At 36.2% G+C, this 13,452-nt stretch overlaps 1 protein-coding gene across 9 annotated transcripts in view; it reads right to left on the bottom strand.

Moving 5' to 3' along the window:
- The window catches only part of LOC123308510 (NFX1-type zinc finger-containing protein 1-like), a 66,927-nt gene that overhangs the window by 11,471 nt on the left and 42,004 nt on the right, over positions 1 to 13,452 (bottom strand). For all 9 annotated transcript variants that reach the window (XM_044891193.1, XM_044891197.1, XM_044891196.1 and 6 more), the window contains 2 exons: positions 9,147 to 9,419; positions 4,088 to 4,331 (listed from right to left, as the gene is read on the bottom strand). In XM_044891193.1, coding sequence (XP_044747128.1) covers positions 4,088 to 4,331; positions 9,147 to 9,419 — 517 coding nt within the window. The remainder of the gene's footprint in view (positions 1 to 4,087; positions 4,332 to 9,146; positions 9,420 to 13,452) is intronic.

Here is a 13,452-nt window from a genome sequence, read left to right as displayed (position 1 = left end):
TATGTAAAATTGCTTCAGACAAAAGTTGTATAGAATTTTTTTATTTACGACTTTCATAATGAATACAGAAAAGATTGGAGGTACAGGAAGGGAGATATTAAAAAAAATGCATCTTCAAACTGTCAGATTAAGAAACCCCCCCCCAGATTATTGTCAGATTAATGGGTCAACACGTCTGCAACACCGGGATTAACTATCTGTAGGAAAATCTGATACGCTCGAGTATGTAAGTTACGATTTTTTTTGTATTTTCAAAGGACCGCTGTGACCTTGTGTCACGTCCGAATTGTCAGTCCCTTGAAACGTAGCTTCCTTTGGGTCCAATTAACATATCTTCTAAAAATTTAACACGCTCTAAAAAGTTTTTTTACCGCTTTTTAAACTCTTCCGTACGGCAAGCCCCACCACGCAAACTGTCAGATTAACATGAATTTATAATCAGAGACATAGACACGTAGGGCATATAGAGTATCTAAATCTGACACACTCGAGTATGTATTTCTGACGATTTTTGACATCTTTGAGACCCTGCAGACGCTTTCCCCACCGCTGAAAGTGCATACATCATAGAACCTTTTTTTCTTTCTTCCATCTAATCTTCAAAATCCACTAGGTCTCCACGACGATCGAGTAAATCACGATTTTGCACTGCGGCTTCCCAACTATGAGCAACGTTCTAAATACACAGTTCATATTTATGAACGACTAAGTGATTTTTTGGTAAATCAACACTATTATTATTTATTTAAACCGGGGTCGTTTTGGCTTGGATAGCCTTCTCGAAATTGCGACCATGTAGATCTTTTGTTCTCTACCCTACTCATTCATAGGAAGCCAAGGAGGTCGTCAATGGTGTTGATAAAACCGACAACATCCTTAGGGGCCCTAGCCGTTACCTCGTGAGTATCCAGGATAGGTTTCCCCATATAAATGGTCCTGAGCGCACACCTAAACAGCCAGTGTCTCGGTCTGTGTCTTGCATCCTCAGAATGTGGCCGCTCCATCTGAGTCGGGCCCTCGTTACTTGAGTCTCAATTGTTTTACAACTCGCGCGCTGCAAGACTTCTCTGCATTTGAAACTTTGTCGAACCGTCTGATGTGCATTATTTGTCTTAGATGACGTTGTTGCGTTTAATATGTCGCCTGTAGGGCGTCCAACTTTCGTTTCCGTTGTTGTTGGGAGGACCACTGCTTTGTAAACAGCTGTCTTGGTCTTCAGATTGAGGTCGTGATTTTGAAACACTCTGTCCTTTAGCTTCTAGAATGCCCGTGATGCCGAATTGATACGGTTGTGTATTTCCATGTCCAGGTTAGCCCTAATATTTATGAAGCTTCCCAAGTGTTTGAACTGCTCGACTTGTTCTAGAGTTTTATACTTCAGGCTGATATCTGTTTGAAGGCTTTCTGGCGGACTTACCAGGATTTTGGTTTTGTCAATATTGAGTGTAAGGCCTAAAGCTTCGTATATATGTTTATAGGTGTCCAAAATTATCTGTAGATCCTCTGGGCTGCTAGTGATAAGTGCCCAGTCGTCTGCATATTGAAGTTCCGTGATAAACTTTGTACGGGTTTTCGCTCTGAGGCGCTTCTGGTTAAATAAGCCTCCATCAAATCTGAATCTTAATCCAACACCTCTTACAGGCACTCTCATGACAGCAATTATCGATACAGCTATGGCGAAAATATTGAACAGTAAAGGCGCTAACAGGCAGTCTTGTTTTATTCCAGAAATGGTTAAAAAATGGTGGGTTGTAGAGCCATTTATGCTGTATTCTAGCGGTATTATTGGTATGGAGACTTTTAAACACTACCAAGAATTTTTCGGGTACTCCAAGGCGTTCCATGATTTTCCACAGCGCTCTCCGATTCACCGAGTCGAAGGCCTTACTTAAATCTTGATTGATGGACTCTTTCTTGAGAGGGTCCAAAACAAATTTCTCAAGCATGTTTCGTGCTTTTTGTGGCAAAAATCTATAGAGGACTTGTCTACTCTCCGGAGTTGGTGTCTCGCTTCAACCTGAATATTCCTCCAAAAGCGATTAGGCGAGCTGATCTGTTTAGGCTCGGTTTATCAAGAACTAATTATAGTTTTCATTCTCCACTGCAGAGGATGATGAGGAACACTAATACAGTGAGTGTTCTCGGGGTTGATATATTCAGTGGCGCGTTGTTAAGGTTGAGGGGGGATGTATCTACTTTGATGAGTTTGTAGTCTCTTTTTGTCTTATTTCCATGATATTTTAGAGTTTGTGCGCCTTACAATTGTAATTATTGTTGTAATTATTGAAATATTTCATCTGTATTTTTTGTATTCGATTAATTTTTTTTTCTTTTTGTAACATAGTAGTACCGTTAATAAATAAATAAATAAATAAATAAATCGATGTAGGGTGTATAGATCCTTGATTGTTGTTCACGGGCCTTCTCTTGCAGCTGTCGCAGTGTAAAGATTGGGTACCACTGTTGGGTCGAAACCCACACTGGTATCCAGGTAATAGCCTTTCTTAAAGTGGAATCTTCAAGAGAATTTTACCGGCCACACTAAGCAACGATATGCCCCTGTAGTTGTTGCAATTCGACGTATCGCCTTTGTTTTTATAGAGGTTGATAACTAAAGCGTCTCTGAAGTCTTGTGGCACATCCCCCTGTTCCCATATCTTGCGGAATAGTGTTAGGAGACCATTGACAATGTCTTCATCCAGGACTTTGAATATCTCCGCTGGAACGCCGTCTAGACCAGGTGACTTATCATTTTTCATATTTTTTATAGCATTTATGATTTCCGTCATCAAGTGATGCCATCGGACTATACGCGGGCAGCCGGCCTAAGATGAATAAATCCTGTGTGCATAGCTCCCGTAACACCTACACGAACAAGCCTTTGCAGTTTCTGCAACCGGCTGCGTTTGGTGACATCTTCGGTTTTTGTCCGCCAAGCTAGAGACGCATGGGTGACAATAGGGCGTACTACCCCTGTGTATAGCCACAGTAGTACCATTTTCGGTGTCATACCCCATGTCTTTCCAAATAGTCTGTTGAAGGCCCGCATGGCCGCCGTGGCTCTGGAAAGTGTCATATCTATGTGTTTCCTCCAGTTGAGTTGGCTGATGTCCAGGATATCACCTATGTAGATATTTGCACTCACTGGCCGTTCAGGACCGGAGCTCTGAGGTCCTGAGATTCCCAAATTACCACTATAGATTATTCCTCAGAAATGTGAAAAAGCGCAATTTAGCTACTTACAGAATATTCGCTTCACTTTTCATACCATTCTAACGATTTTTTTTCATCTCTCATTTTACTCCCAGTTACTAAACATTCCCTCACTGTGGCAGAACAAATTCTACCGGTTCACCTAGTTTTTCAATAATGGGGAATTCTCCTCAATTTGGGTTATCACTGCATATGCAAGTTTAAAATGAATGATTATGAGTCACATTCATGATTTTTTCAAATTCACCGCGGAAACTATTTAAAATCATCCTCCAAATATGGGGTTTTAAAATTTAAATCGCTTTGTGCGGAAGTTACGATTTGGCAACAGTGCATACAAGACAATGGAAAGAACAATGTCCTATCAGCTTGTTTATAAAATAACAGCTGTAGATCTACAGACGAGTACTTACTGGCGAGCTTCAACAGCAACCGGCCATAAAAATACCATAAAATTTTACGACTTTCCTCGTTCGTCGCAGACTTCATAGACAGCCATCTTTGCCTATCTCATCAAGATAATGCATTTGTTATCCTTTATTATCAAGGCATATTTCAGTCGATGTTGCCAACTTGCGCAATTCTCACAAAACGCTTTAAACTTTAAATACCCATTTTTATTTTTCATTTTTAAGTGCTTCAAATAATTTTTTTTTGAGAAACGGTTGAAATGGTTATTTCAAAATGTGATGTTTCAAAGATATTTCATAAAAAATACATCATTTCCGTCAGAAGGACTTTTCCCTATTATCGTCATATTAACCTTCCTCTTTAATCATTCTTTCTACCTTTTGGTGAAAACCGTATGAAAAGAGCTATATTGATAAAATCAATAATAATAATATATAAGAATGGATGAGTAATTTTTTTCTACCTGTCTTATATGCCGTTTTAACAAAGCAGGGGGCCCTTTTCACGATGTGTCCACATTTCGCTGGGATAGACACGTCTACAATTTCCTTGCATTTACTCGAATCGCAAGGGTCTCTGCATATCCTACCACAAACATGTCCACACTCCATCAGCCTAGGGCATTTTTGGTTGCAATATGCTTTAGATGGTTCTTCGGAACAAGGTACTTGACTGGTATGGTCGCAACCAGGTATTACCTTTTCAACCTTGAAAAAATAATAATTAGAGTATCAAAATAAGTTGTAGTCTGTTGAAAAATTCAACATTTTACCTGTTATACATCAATACTTGTATGAAAGCCAGATGAATGAGCCTATGAATTATAGTTGGGGAGCCCAAGAGGGAAATTCGGGATTTACTCGGGCTACAAGCTAGAATAATGTTGCCAGAATTCCACTTTTATAAGAGAAATCTCTCGTAAATTGAGCTTGATGAACTCCAGCTCGGATAGCCGATTATTGTTTCTGAATAAATTTCTTTGCATCAAGAAGGCGAGTCAGACAATAGTTTAGCAGATGAAGTCACAATTTCATTTTCGTCGGAGGATTTGTAACGTGGTTACCTCGGAGAAAACTTATCTGGAGCGCCAGCTATTCTTTTCACTAGGAAAAATAGCAAACCTACCAGAGTAGCTGCCAGTCGGAGACAGAGTTCGCTGTTATCTAGGCTGGTAGCGATAACGAAGTAGTCAAAATCAAATTATGTACCAGTTTATTCACACCTTCGGAAACTGATTATACAAACAACGGAAATATGTGTAGGTAAGAAATATGAGCGAATCGATCAGCAAACATACATTCGGGAAATTCTAGCCGGTCACGAGCACTTTATAAAGTTTATACCGGGTACAGTGAAAAATCAAAGGTTGTTCAATGAAATGCGCCAACCAGAACTGACGAAATGAATACTAAGGATGACCTCGCGAAGTGAAATGACTTGCTACACGATATCGGGATGTAATTAATTGTATTTCTGCAATGAAAATAAACACAACCAGGGCGGATCTATTCGAGACTTTTATTCGCTACCCCAAGGGCTATAACGCTCCATGACTGAAAGCGAAGAAAAGGTCTATTTTGAGCGCAACTACGGGATTTCACTGACGACGAGCGGTATCTCTTATTCTCTACCCCAAGGGCTCACGCGCCATGACTGATAGAAAAGAACAGATTTCGGATTCAACACTTATGACGCGGAACGGGACTTTCCCTTCAGTACCCCAAGGGCTTACGCGCCATGACTGATAGCGAAGGGAAAAGTCAGACTCGCGAAACAGGGTCAAGTACGATAAAATATAACAGAAAGCGATACAGTACAGCAGTGTCAAAGAAGTAACCGGTGTAGGTCTAATTAAGAAACTGAACGGTAAAGACGGGGACCTACCTCCTTTATTTCAGTCACTCGCGGAAAACAAACGAAAACTAAAAATTAATTCTTAAGAGCACTAATACTCGCAACACAAAATTATTTTTAAAATTGTTGGACGGCTTGTCGTGCACACAATTAACGTCGAATCGCAGAAAAGTACGGAGCGAAAAAAGTCAAAGTAAAAGAGCAGAAATCAAAAAGTAAAAAAGCAGAAATCACCAAGTGAAAGGCTGAAGTAAAAGTGAACTTCGCGGGGGAAAATCTGCTTTTATAGGCTAATCCCGCCACACGTTAAAAATCTGAAAATTCCAAAATGCGACAAGAGTGAAAAACGTCGTCAGCTCCGGTTTATCGCATATCAACATCAGAAAAACGTCGAAATCTTCAACGGCATGCAAGAAAAACAACGTTAAACACAGATAAACGGTTTTTTACATTTACTCTGCCTATCGGAATGAATGTACTGAATATTTGAGAATTAAATATTTTCAAAGGCGGAAATGTAAAACGAAAGGAATGCACTAAAATGAACTCCAATTTTCATCAGAAAACTGGGATTCATTACAGATTAATTCACACTATTTTTGCACTTGTACGATAAACTACTTTAGTCATCAGCTATCTATACGACAGTTCACTTTACAATTTTTCTTACGAGAATTGAATTCTGGCAACACACTGTTATTGTTACACACTTTAGATAAAATTTATGACGCTATGAAAAACTGAACGAGTCAAATATTGAGTATGGAGAGTTGCGATCATCAACGATATGAATATGAGTCCTGTTGCCATGTACAGTGCATCCCATTTAAGATAGAGCCTTGCGGTTTTTACGTTCCTGACCTACTTTTTTGTCCCAAGTTGTCCTATCAGATTTTACATAACTGTTTCCGTTTATGAGATACAGGGCGATTTTGGAAATTGATACTTGTCTGACTCTTCCTTTATCTCCGAAGTTATTAGAAATAATGCTGAGCTAAAAATACGTCTGATACAGAATTCTGCGTAGAATCCAGGGGCGTACTCCTTTTCAATGGAACACCCTGTATTTTATTACTTCGTTGAATTTGTTATTTTTTTCCCTTCCCCTTTCACCGCAAGGCTCTATCTTGAATAACAAGCGAGAAACCTGGCTGTCTCACTCAAAATGAGATGCACTGTACAGGGTGGGCAAATTTGGATGTTTTAGCACTACAGCTTTTGAACCAGTGGAGATAGACAAAATCTGATACCCGATTCTCGGTATCTTTTTCTGAGAAACTAACAAGAGTAGTAGTCATTTTTGGTCATCTTCTTTTGTTTTCCAGTTATAAGCGAAAATTGGAAAAATGGCGATTTCGAAATCAATTTATATCTCCGTTAATATTGATGATAGAGCTCCGAAATTAAAACATTATACAGGCAGTTTGTTAGTTCGATTTAGATCGTAACATTCGTTGATTTAATTATCAGCGGATGTTATGCATCTGAATTAATTTGTTTATTATTTACCTGCCTTACTGTTGAAGGCATGATCCTTTTCTTATTTTCCATGTCCGCGGCAGATCGGTTACTGCCATGATCCGAACCTTTCCGCGTTTTTTCCTTGCTTAATTATCGTAATATACGATATCTGCAATATGGGAATAAAGCATATGGATGCATACTGCTATCTTCGCTCTGAGAGTTAGGAAATTGAATTGGGTTGGTTCCCGTTTCTCTGTCAGATGTCGGTACGATGTATTTATACATCATACCCGCTACTGAAATGGAATAAAAGGAGCCAGCAATTCATAGCATTTCGTTGACAAATGAGTTTTGTTGCTCTGACGAGGTCAAATAAGACCGAAACCATGGTCAGCATCTACTCTTTGTCGACGAAATGAAAATTCTGGTAATGCTCAGAGCGATGGTAGTTTGTTAGTTCGATTTAGATCGTAACATTCGTTGATTTAATTATCTGCGGATGTTATGCATCTGAATTAATTTGTTTATTATTTACCTGCCTTACTGTTGAAGGCATGATCCTTTTCTTATTTTCTTATAATACAGGCACTTTATTAAGTAGAATCCAGTGGCGTGCTTGCCTTTTTAGCAGGATTTTTAATTACGAAGCTATGACCCAAAGTTAGTTTTCTGTGCAATTTTTTGAAAGCTTAATTTTTACTGATTTCAAAAATATATAACATCATATGGTTTGTATCAATATAAATAATAGAAAATGGTCAAAAACCTTTTTTCTCAATATTTCTATGGTTTCAACTTTTGACGAGCACAGAAAAATAGAGTTTCCTATAACAAAAGCAGTCTACTTCCGGCAATGTCATTCTTTCTATGCTTTTTACCAATTTTCACAAAATTTGAATCAAGATATATTTCATAAATTTTCATAATAATGAAAGGACTTATAGAAGGAGACAGTGGTAATCATACGATGCTATATGTTTCTGTGCTCATCAAAAGTTGAAACTATAGAAATATTGAGAAAGAAGGTTTTTGACCATTTTCTATTATTCATATTGATACAAACCACATAATGTTATATATTTTTGAAATCAGTAAAAATTAAGATTTCAAAAAATTGCACAGAAAACTAGTGTTCCCATTTAAAAAAATATAACTTTGGGTCATAGCTTCGTAATTAAAAATCCTGCTGAAAAGGCGAGCACGCCACTGAATTCGGCGTAAAAAAGTGCCTGTATAATGTTTTCATTTCAGAGCTCTATCATCAGTATTAGCGGAGATATAAATTTATTTCGATATCGCCATTTTTCCAATTTTTACTTATAACTCGAAAACAAAAGAAGGTAGCCAAAAATCACTACTACCATTGTGAGTTTCTCAGAAAAAGAGAACGAGAATGGGGTATCAGATTTTGTCTATCTCCTCTGGTTTAAAACCTGTAGTGCTGAAACATCGAAATTTGCCCACCCTGTACACTGATTTTCAAACAATCTAGTGATTTTTTTCTAATATTCACCACTTGGAGAAAAAGTTGGGAGCTTTTTATGAAAATCTCAAAGGCACAAGTCAGCACAAATGTAGCACAAGCATATACAAAATTTTCAACAAAAAACACGGTGCTGGGCTAACTTTTTTCCAAAATCTTTATTTTTCTAGAAACTAAAAGAATTTTTGTGAAAATTCCAAAAAATTAAAGTGCTGGGCTAGCTTTTTTATTCAATTCCGCGATTTCCCGAAAAATTCGACGAATTTTCCATGCACAAGTCAGCATAAATGTAGCACAAATTATTCCACTCATTTTTAGGAACAAAAAACAAAAGTCCTGGTTTCACGTTCTTCTTCATTTCCGATTTCCCGGGAAATATGAGAAAAATTCGAACGGCACAACTCACTACATTTATAGCACAATCTATCCAGGCATAAAAACCCATTTTTTTCAAATGCTGGGCTGACACATCTTGTGGAATATCTTGAGAACCGTATGGAATTGAAAAAAAAATTCAACGGCATCAAGTAACACAAACCTAGCTCAATTCAGCACAACGAAAATTTTTTCGATAATCGAAAAGTGCCGGGCCAACTTCACACACATATCGTGGACTCCCCAACTATCAAGGCAGCCTCCTCAATAAATAAATAAGTGATCTATGATCGATTAACAGAGAATTTTGTAAATTATAAATTACATTATGTATCTTAGTATTTACCATCATTTTGCAGGTACCACATGATTCTGCACATCTTTTCTTACACGGGTGTCCACAGTCGAATGTTTTTTTACACGGCTTGTGACATACGATGTCATCTACATTTTCCGAGCAAGGTACATCGAAAAAGTGGGGACACACAGTTCTAGCTTTTTTGACGATTTTCTTGCAAGGATCGCATGGTTCAAAGCACAATTTGTGGCACATATGATCCTCATCCTTCAAATTTGTGCATCCTTTTCCAAACTTAGTACAAGGCCTCGCACATCTATACTGAAAAATTAATAAGAAGATCATAAAAACATATTTCCGACGAATAAAAAAAAATTATATTCAGTTTTATATGTAGTCTTTTATGAGAAACCGTTTCAGCTTCAAATAATAATTCCGATTTTTGTATTTCAGCTTGGGGAAAAATGTTTTCTGATGCCTAGTTCAATGGTAAATGATAATATCAGGAAAATAATAAGTGTCGAGCGAAAAATTAAGTGAGATTATATTATTTTTACGTAAATCATTGATCTACTAAACACATAATGGGGAATTCTACTCAATTTGGGATATCACTGCATATGCAAGTTTAAAATGAATTATTATGAGTTTCATTCATGATTTTCTCAAATGCACCGCGGAAACTATTCAAAATCATCCTTCAAATATGGGGTTTTAAAATTTAAATCGCTTTGTGCGGAAGTTACGATTTGGCAACAGCGCATACAAAACAATGAAAAGAACAATGTCCGATCAGCTTGTTTATAAAATAACAGTTGTTGAGTTACAGGCGCGTACTTACTGGCGAGCCTCAACTGCAACCGGCCATAAAAATCCCATAAAGTTTTACGACCTTCCTCGTTCGTCGCAGACTTCATAGACAGCCATCTTTATCTATCTCATCAAGATAATGCATTTGTTGTCCTTTATTATCAAGGCATATTTCAGTCGATGTTGCCAGCTTGCGCAATTCTCACAAAACGCTTTAAACTTTAAATACCCATTTTTATTTTTCATTTTTAAGTGCTTAAAATCATTTTTTTTGGGAAACGGTTGAAATGGTTATTTCAAAATGTGACGTTTCAAAGATATTTCATAAAAAATACATATCATTTTCGACAGAAGGAGTATTCCCTATTATATACATTGGCCAATTCGTCAATTGGTGTCGGTCCAAGAGATTGTGGATGTCAATAAAACTGTTTACATTCATTTCGGTATTAGGAAAAACACTGTAGAGACTGTTCTACTAAATTACTCCAACTTCAATTTAAAATCTGCTGAAGAATGTAAATTTTTGGGAGTCTATGTTGACAGGAATTTAAAACCTGGTCTACTCATACGAGTTTTCTCTGTAAAAAGCTCGATAACTCTTAATATGCCATCAATAGAGTGAAAGACATGCTACCTGTCAGCTCGTTAATGCGGATTTACTACAGCCCAGTTTATATATATATATATATATAGTCAACTCTCTTATAACATCTTACTCTGGGGAAACTGTGTAGAATTTAACAGAGCTTTCATAGCTCAAAAACGGATCATTCGTTTGATGTTCAAATTAAGTTCTCGTACATCATGCAGACCAGTTTTCGTTGAAAATAATTTGCTCTCTCTACCATGTATATATGTATTCAAATGTTTAATATATGCTAAAGAAAATTTTTTGAATTGGACCAAATTATGTGACAATCATGAATATAGTATGTACAAGGAACCAAGAAATTCTGCTTTTACCTAAGCATAGAACAAAAAAATTTGAGTATTCCTCCATGTACCAGAGTATAAGATATAGATTAATGAATTTTTTATTTTGACCTGTCCTATGCACTTTGTTGTCTAAAAGGATCAATAAACTATTATTATGACTTTAGCCTTGTGGCTTTCAGGAGTTATTATTATTACTCCCATATCTTCGTTAATATGGTAAAATTTTGGCTGGTATTTCACAAGCTTGTTCCTATAAGCATTCACCGTCAGCACAAGGAAAAAAAAAGGAAACAATTGCAGGCCCGTACTCAGAAATTTCAATTCACTTGTCAGATGAGAAATATCACACGGTATATGAGATAAAATAAATTCAAATAGAAACTTTATGACAGTAATCTGTGATCCCGATCGATCAACGAATCCAAAAAAAAATGAACTGTACTATTTCGTTAAGGCCCGGTACTTTCACCTTCGAATAAATTTTATTCACTGTCAATAAGTATCTGTCGAATAATTTCCTATCTGAAGGATACCTTATTTCGGTGCTTTCAGATGAAATTATTTGACGAATAACAATTCTGTGAAAACACGGTATACTACTTTTCACTGATTAATGTAAAATAAGAGACCGCATTGTAGAAAGTGTCATAATTCCAACTAGAAAGCAAATATTCCGTGAAAATCACACAAAAAATAACCATACATCCAGAATCTTAAAAATTCAACCAATAATGACGTACCGACATTCGATCTATGACAAATAAAATTTTATTAACGAGTTTCAATGACAGATTTATTCGATGAATAACATTATCTGAAAGTGAAAAGACTGCATTTTTACTTATCCTAAGAATAAGACTTATTTATCGAATAAATTTAGTTATTCGCACCTGAAAGTACCGGTCCTAAATGTTAAGGAATATTTGAGATTTACACTTGAATTTTCGTTGTAAAAACGAATCTGCAGATATTTCAACACTATCGAAGGATTCGAAGGAGTACTTCTTCAAGATAATTTCTGTTTGACAAATTGTATTCATAAGGAGGATAATTCAACATGATTTTAATAAAACAGAGTCAATTGGCGAAATATCCAATATATTCAGATGACGCAAACGGAATTTTCACTAGAATATTTGAAGAACAGGCTTGAATAGATTCATGTATTTCTGTTTCTTAATACATGCTCACAATTCACATTAAGTATTTTCAAATACAGTTCCTTCGATGAAATATCGCTGAAGTTGTCATAAAACTCTTAGCTGTATCTGTTCCGAATGTTCGTTCATCTGATTTGGTTCTGCCTCAAATTCCAACAACAAAGGGTGATAGTCCAACACTTCTTAGCTGTAGTTCTTGATTATCCAGACAGAAAACTGAACGACATGTTGAATAAATGAATGTTCTTTACCACTTTCTCGAAACTAATATATTTTCACACATCCATAATCGCTTATGAATACAGCACATTCGCAAGTCATAGGAATATATTGAAATTATTTTCAAATATCAATTGACAACTGTCAAATTCTAAATAGCGCTGCCTACAGTGGAAAAAACGAAACTTATCTCTTATTTCCAAAGATGGAAAAACAAAATCTATCAGTGCATACACCATGTTTTTAGACATCTCAGCTACAAATAATATAAATTAATATTACGAAAATGACGAAACTGATTGAAAAAAGAGACAGGGTTTCAGGAAGTGCTATTTAGAATTCAGGTCCGCTCATTCAAATAGTTATACCCTGATATTATAAAATCCACAATACGTCAGACGATAGCGAACATATTCAATGTAAGAGAGAGAATTTATATAATGTTTCATCTGAATCTAAACGACTTATATTTCAGCTGAATATTTCCACAATCAGAAAGATTGCGAATGAAGAGGATGACAAAGAATTTCCTTCTATTGGGAAACCCAGAAGAGTGTTGGAATTTGAGAAATTTTTGTTTGAGTGAATTAATGCGAAAAGTTTACTACAGGATTTTCGATGAATGTCATCGTAGAATAAGTTCCCGAAAATTGATTTTTCTATTTTTCATTTGACTTGTCCTATACATTGTAAATGTCTCAAGGTACCAATAAATACCTAATTATTTATCATTATATCAATGCATTAAGATGAACAGTCACAAATACGCGCTAGTTGTCCTACTAATTGTTTATTCATATGAAATTTTTGTTCAAAGATGAAGTTCATCTTGATTGAAACTTCCTTTAATTCCTTTTACTTATATTGATGCAAGATGATTTTTGTTGAGGAATTTAACATTCTTGTAATTATTTGTTAATTCCTTCGGGATATACCCATTCCCAACCACAGCATCATATGCATTTCATCTTCGAGTTAATATTTTTGAAATCTACAACTGATGTGAGGTATTCATACTTTAGCCAAAGAAGATAACGAACATTAACTCTCCTCAAGCTAGTGCATATTATGATATTATACTGATCTCTTGTATTTTCCATGTAAATAACTGGATTTGGTATGGCTTCCATCAGTTTGTATAAACTTTAATTATGTTAGTCACATATTTTCCGAAGAGATTCGACATTGTGATAAAATACGTAATAACAGAAACTTTTACGTGTTTT

This window comes from Coccinella septempunctata, chromosome 2 (genome assembly GCF_907165205.1).
Source record: "Coccinella septempunctata chromosome 2, icCocSept1.1, whole genome shotgun sequence".
Taxonomy (NCBI): Eukaryota; Metazoa; Arthropoda; class Insecta; order Coleoptera; family Coccinellidae; genus Coccinella; species Coccinella septempunctata.
The sequence above is the reverse complement of the archived record's forward strand: the minus strand, read 5'-3'. Positions and strand labels throughout refer to the sequence as shown.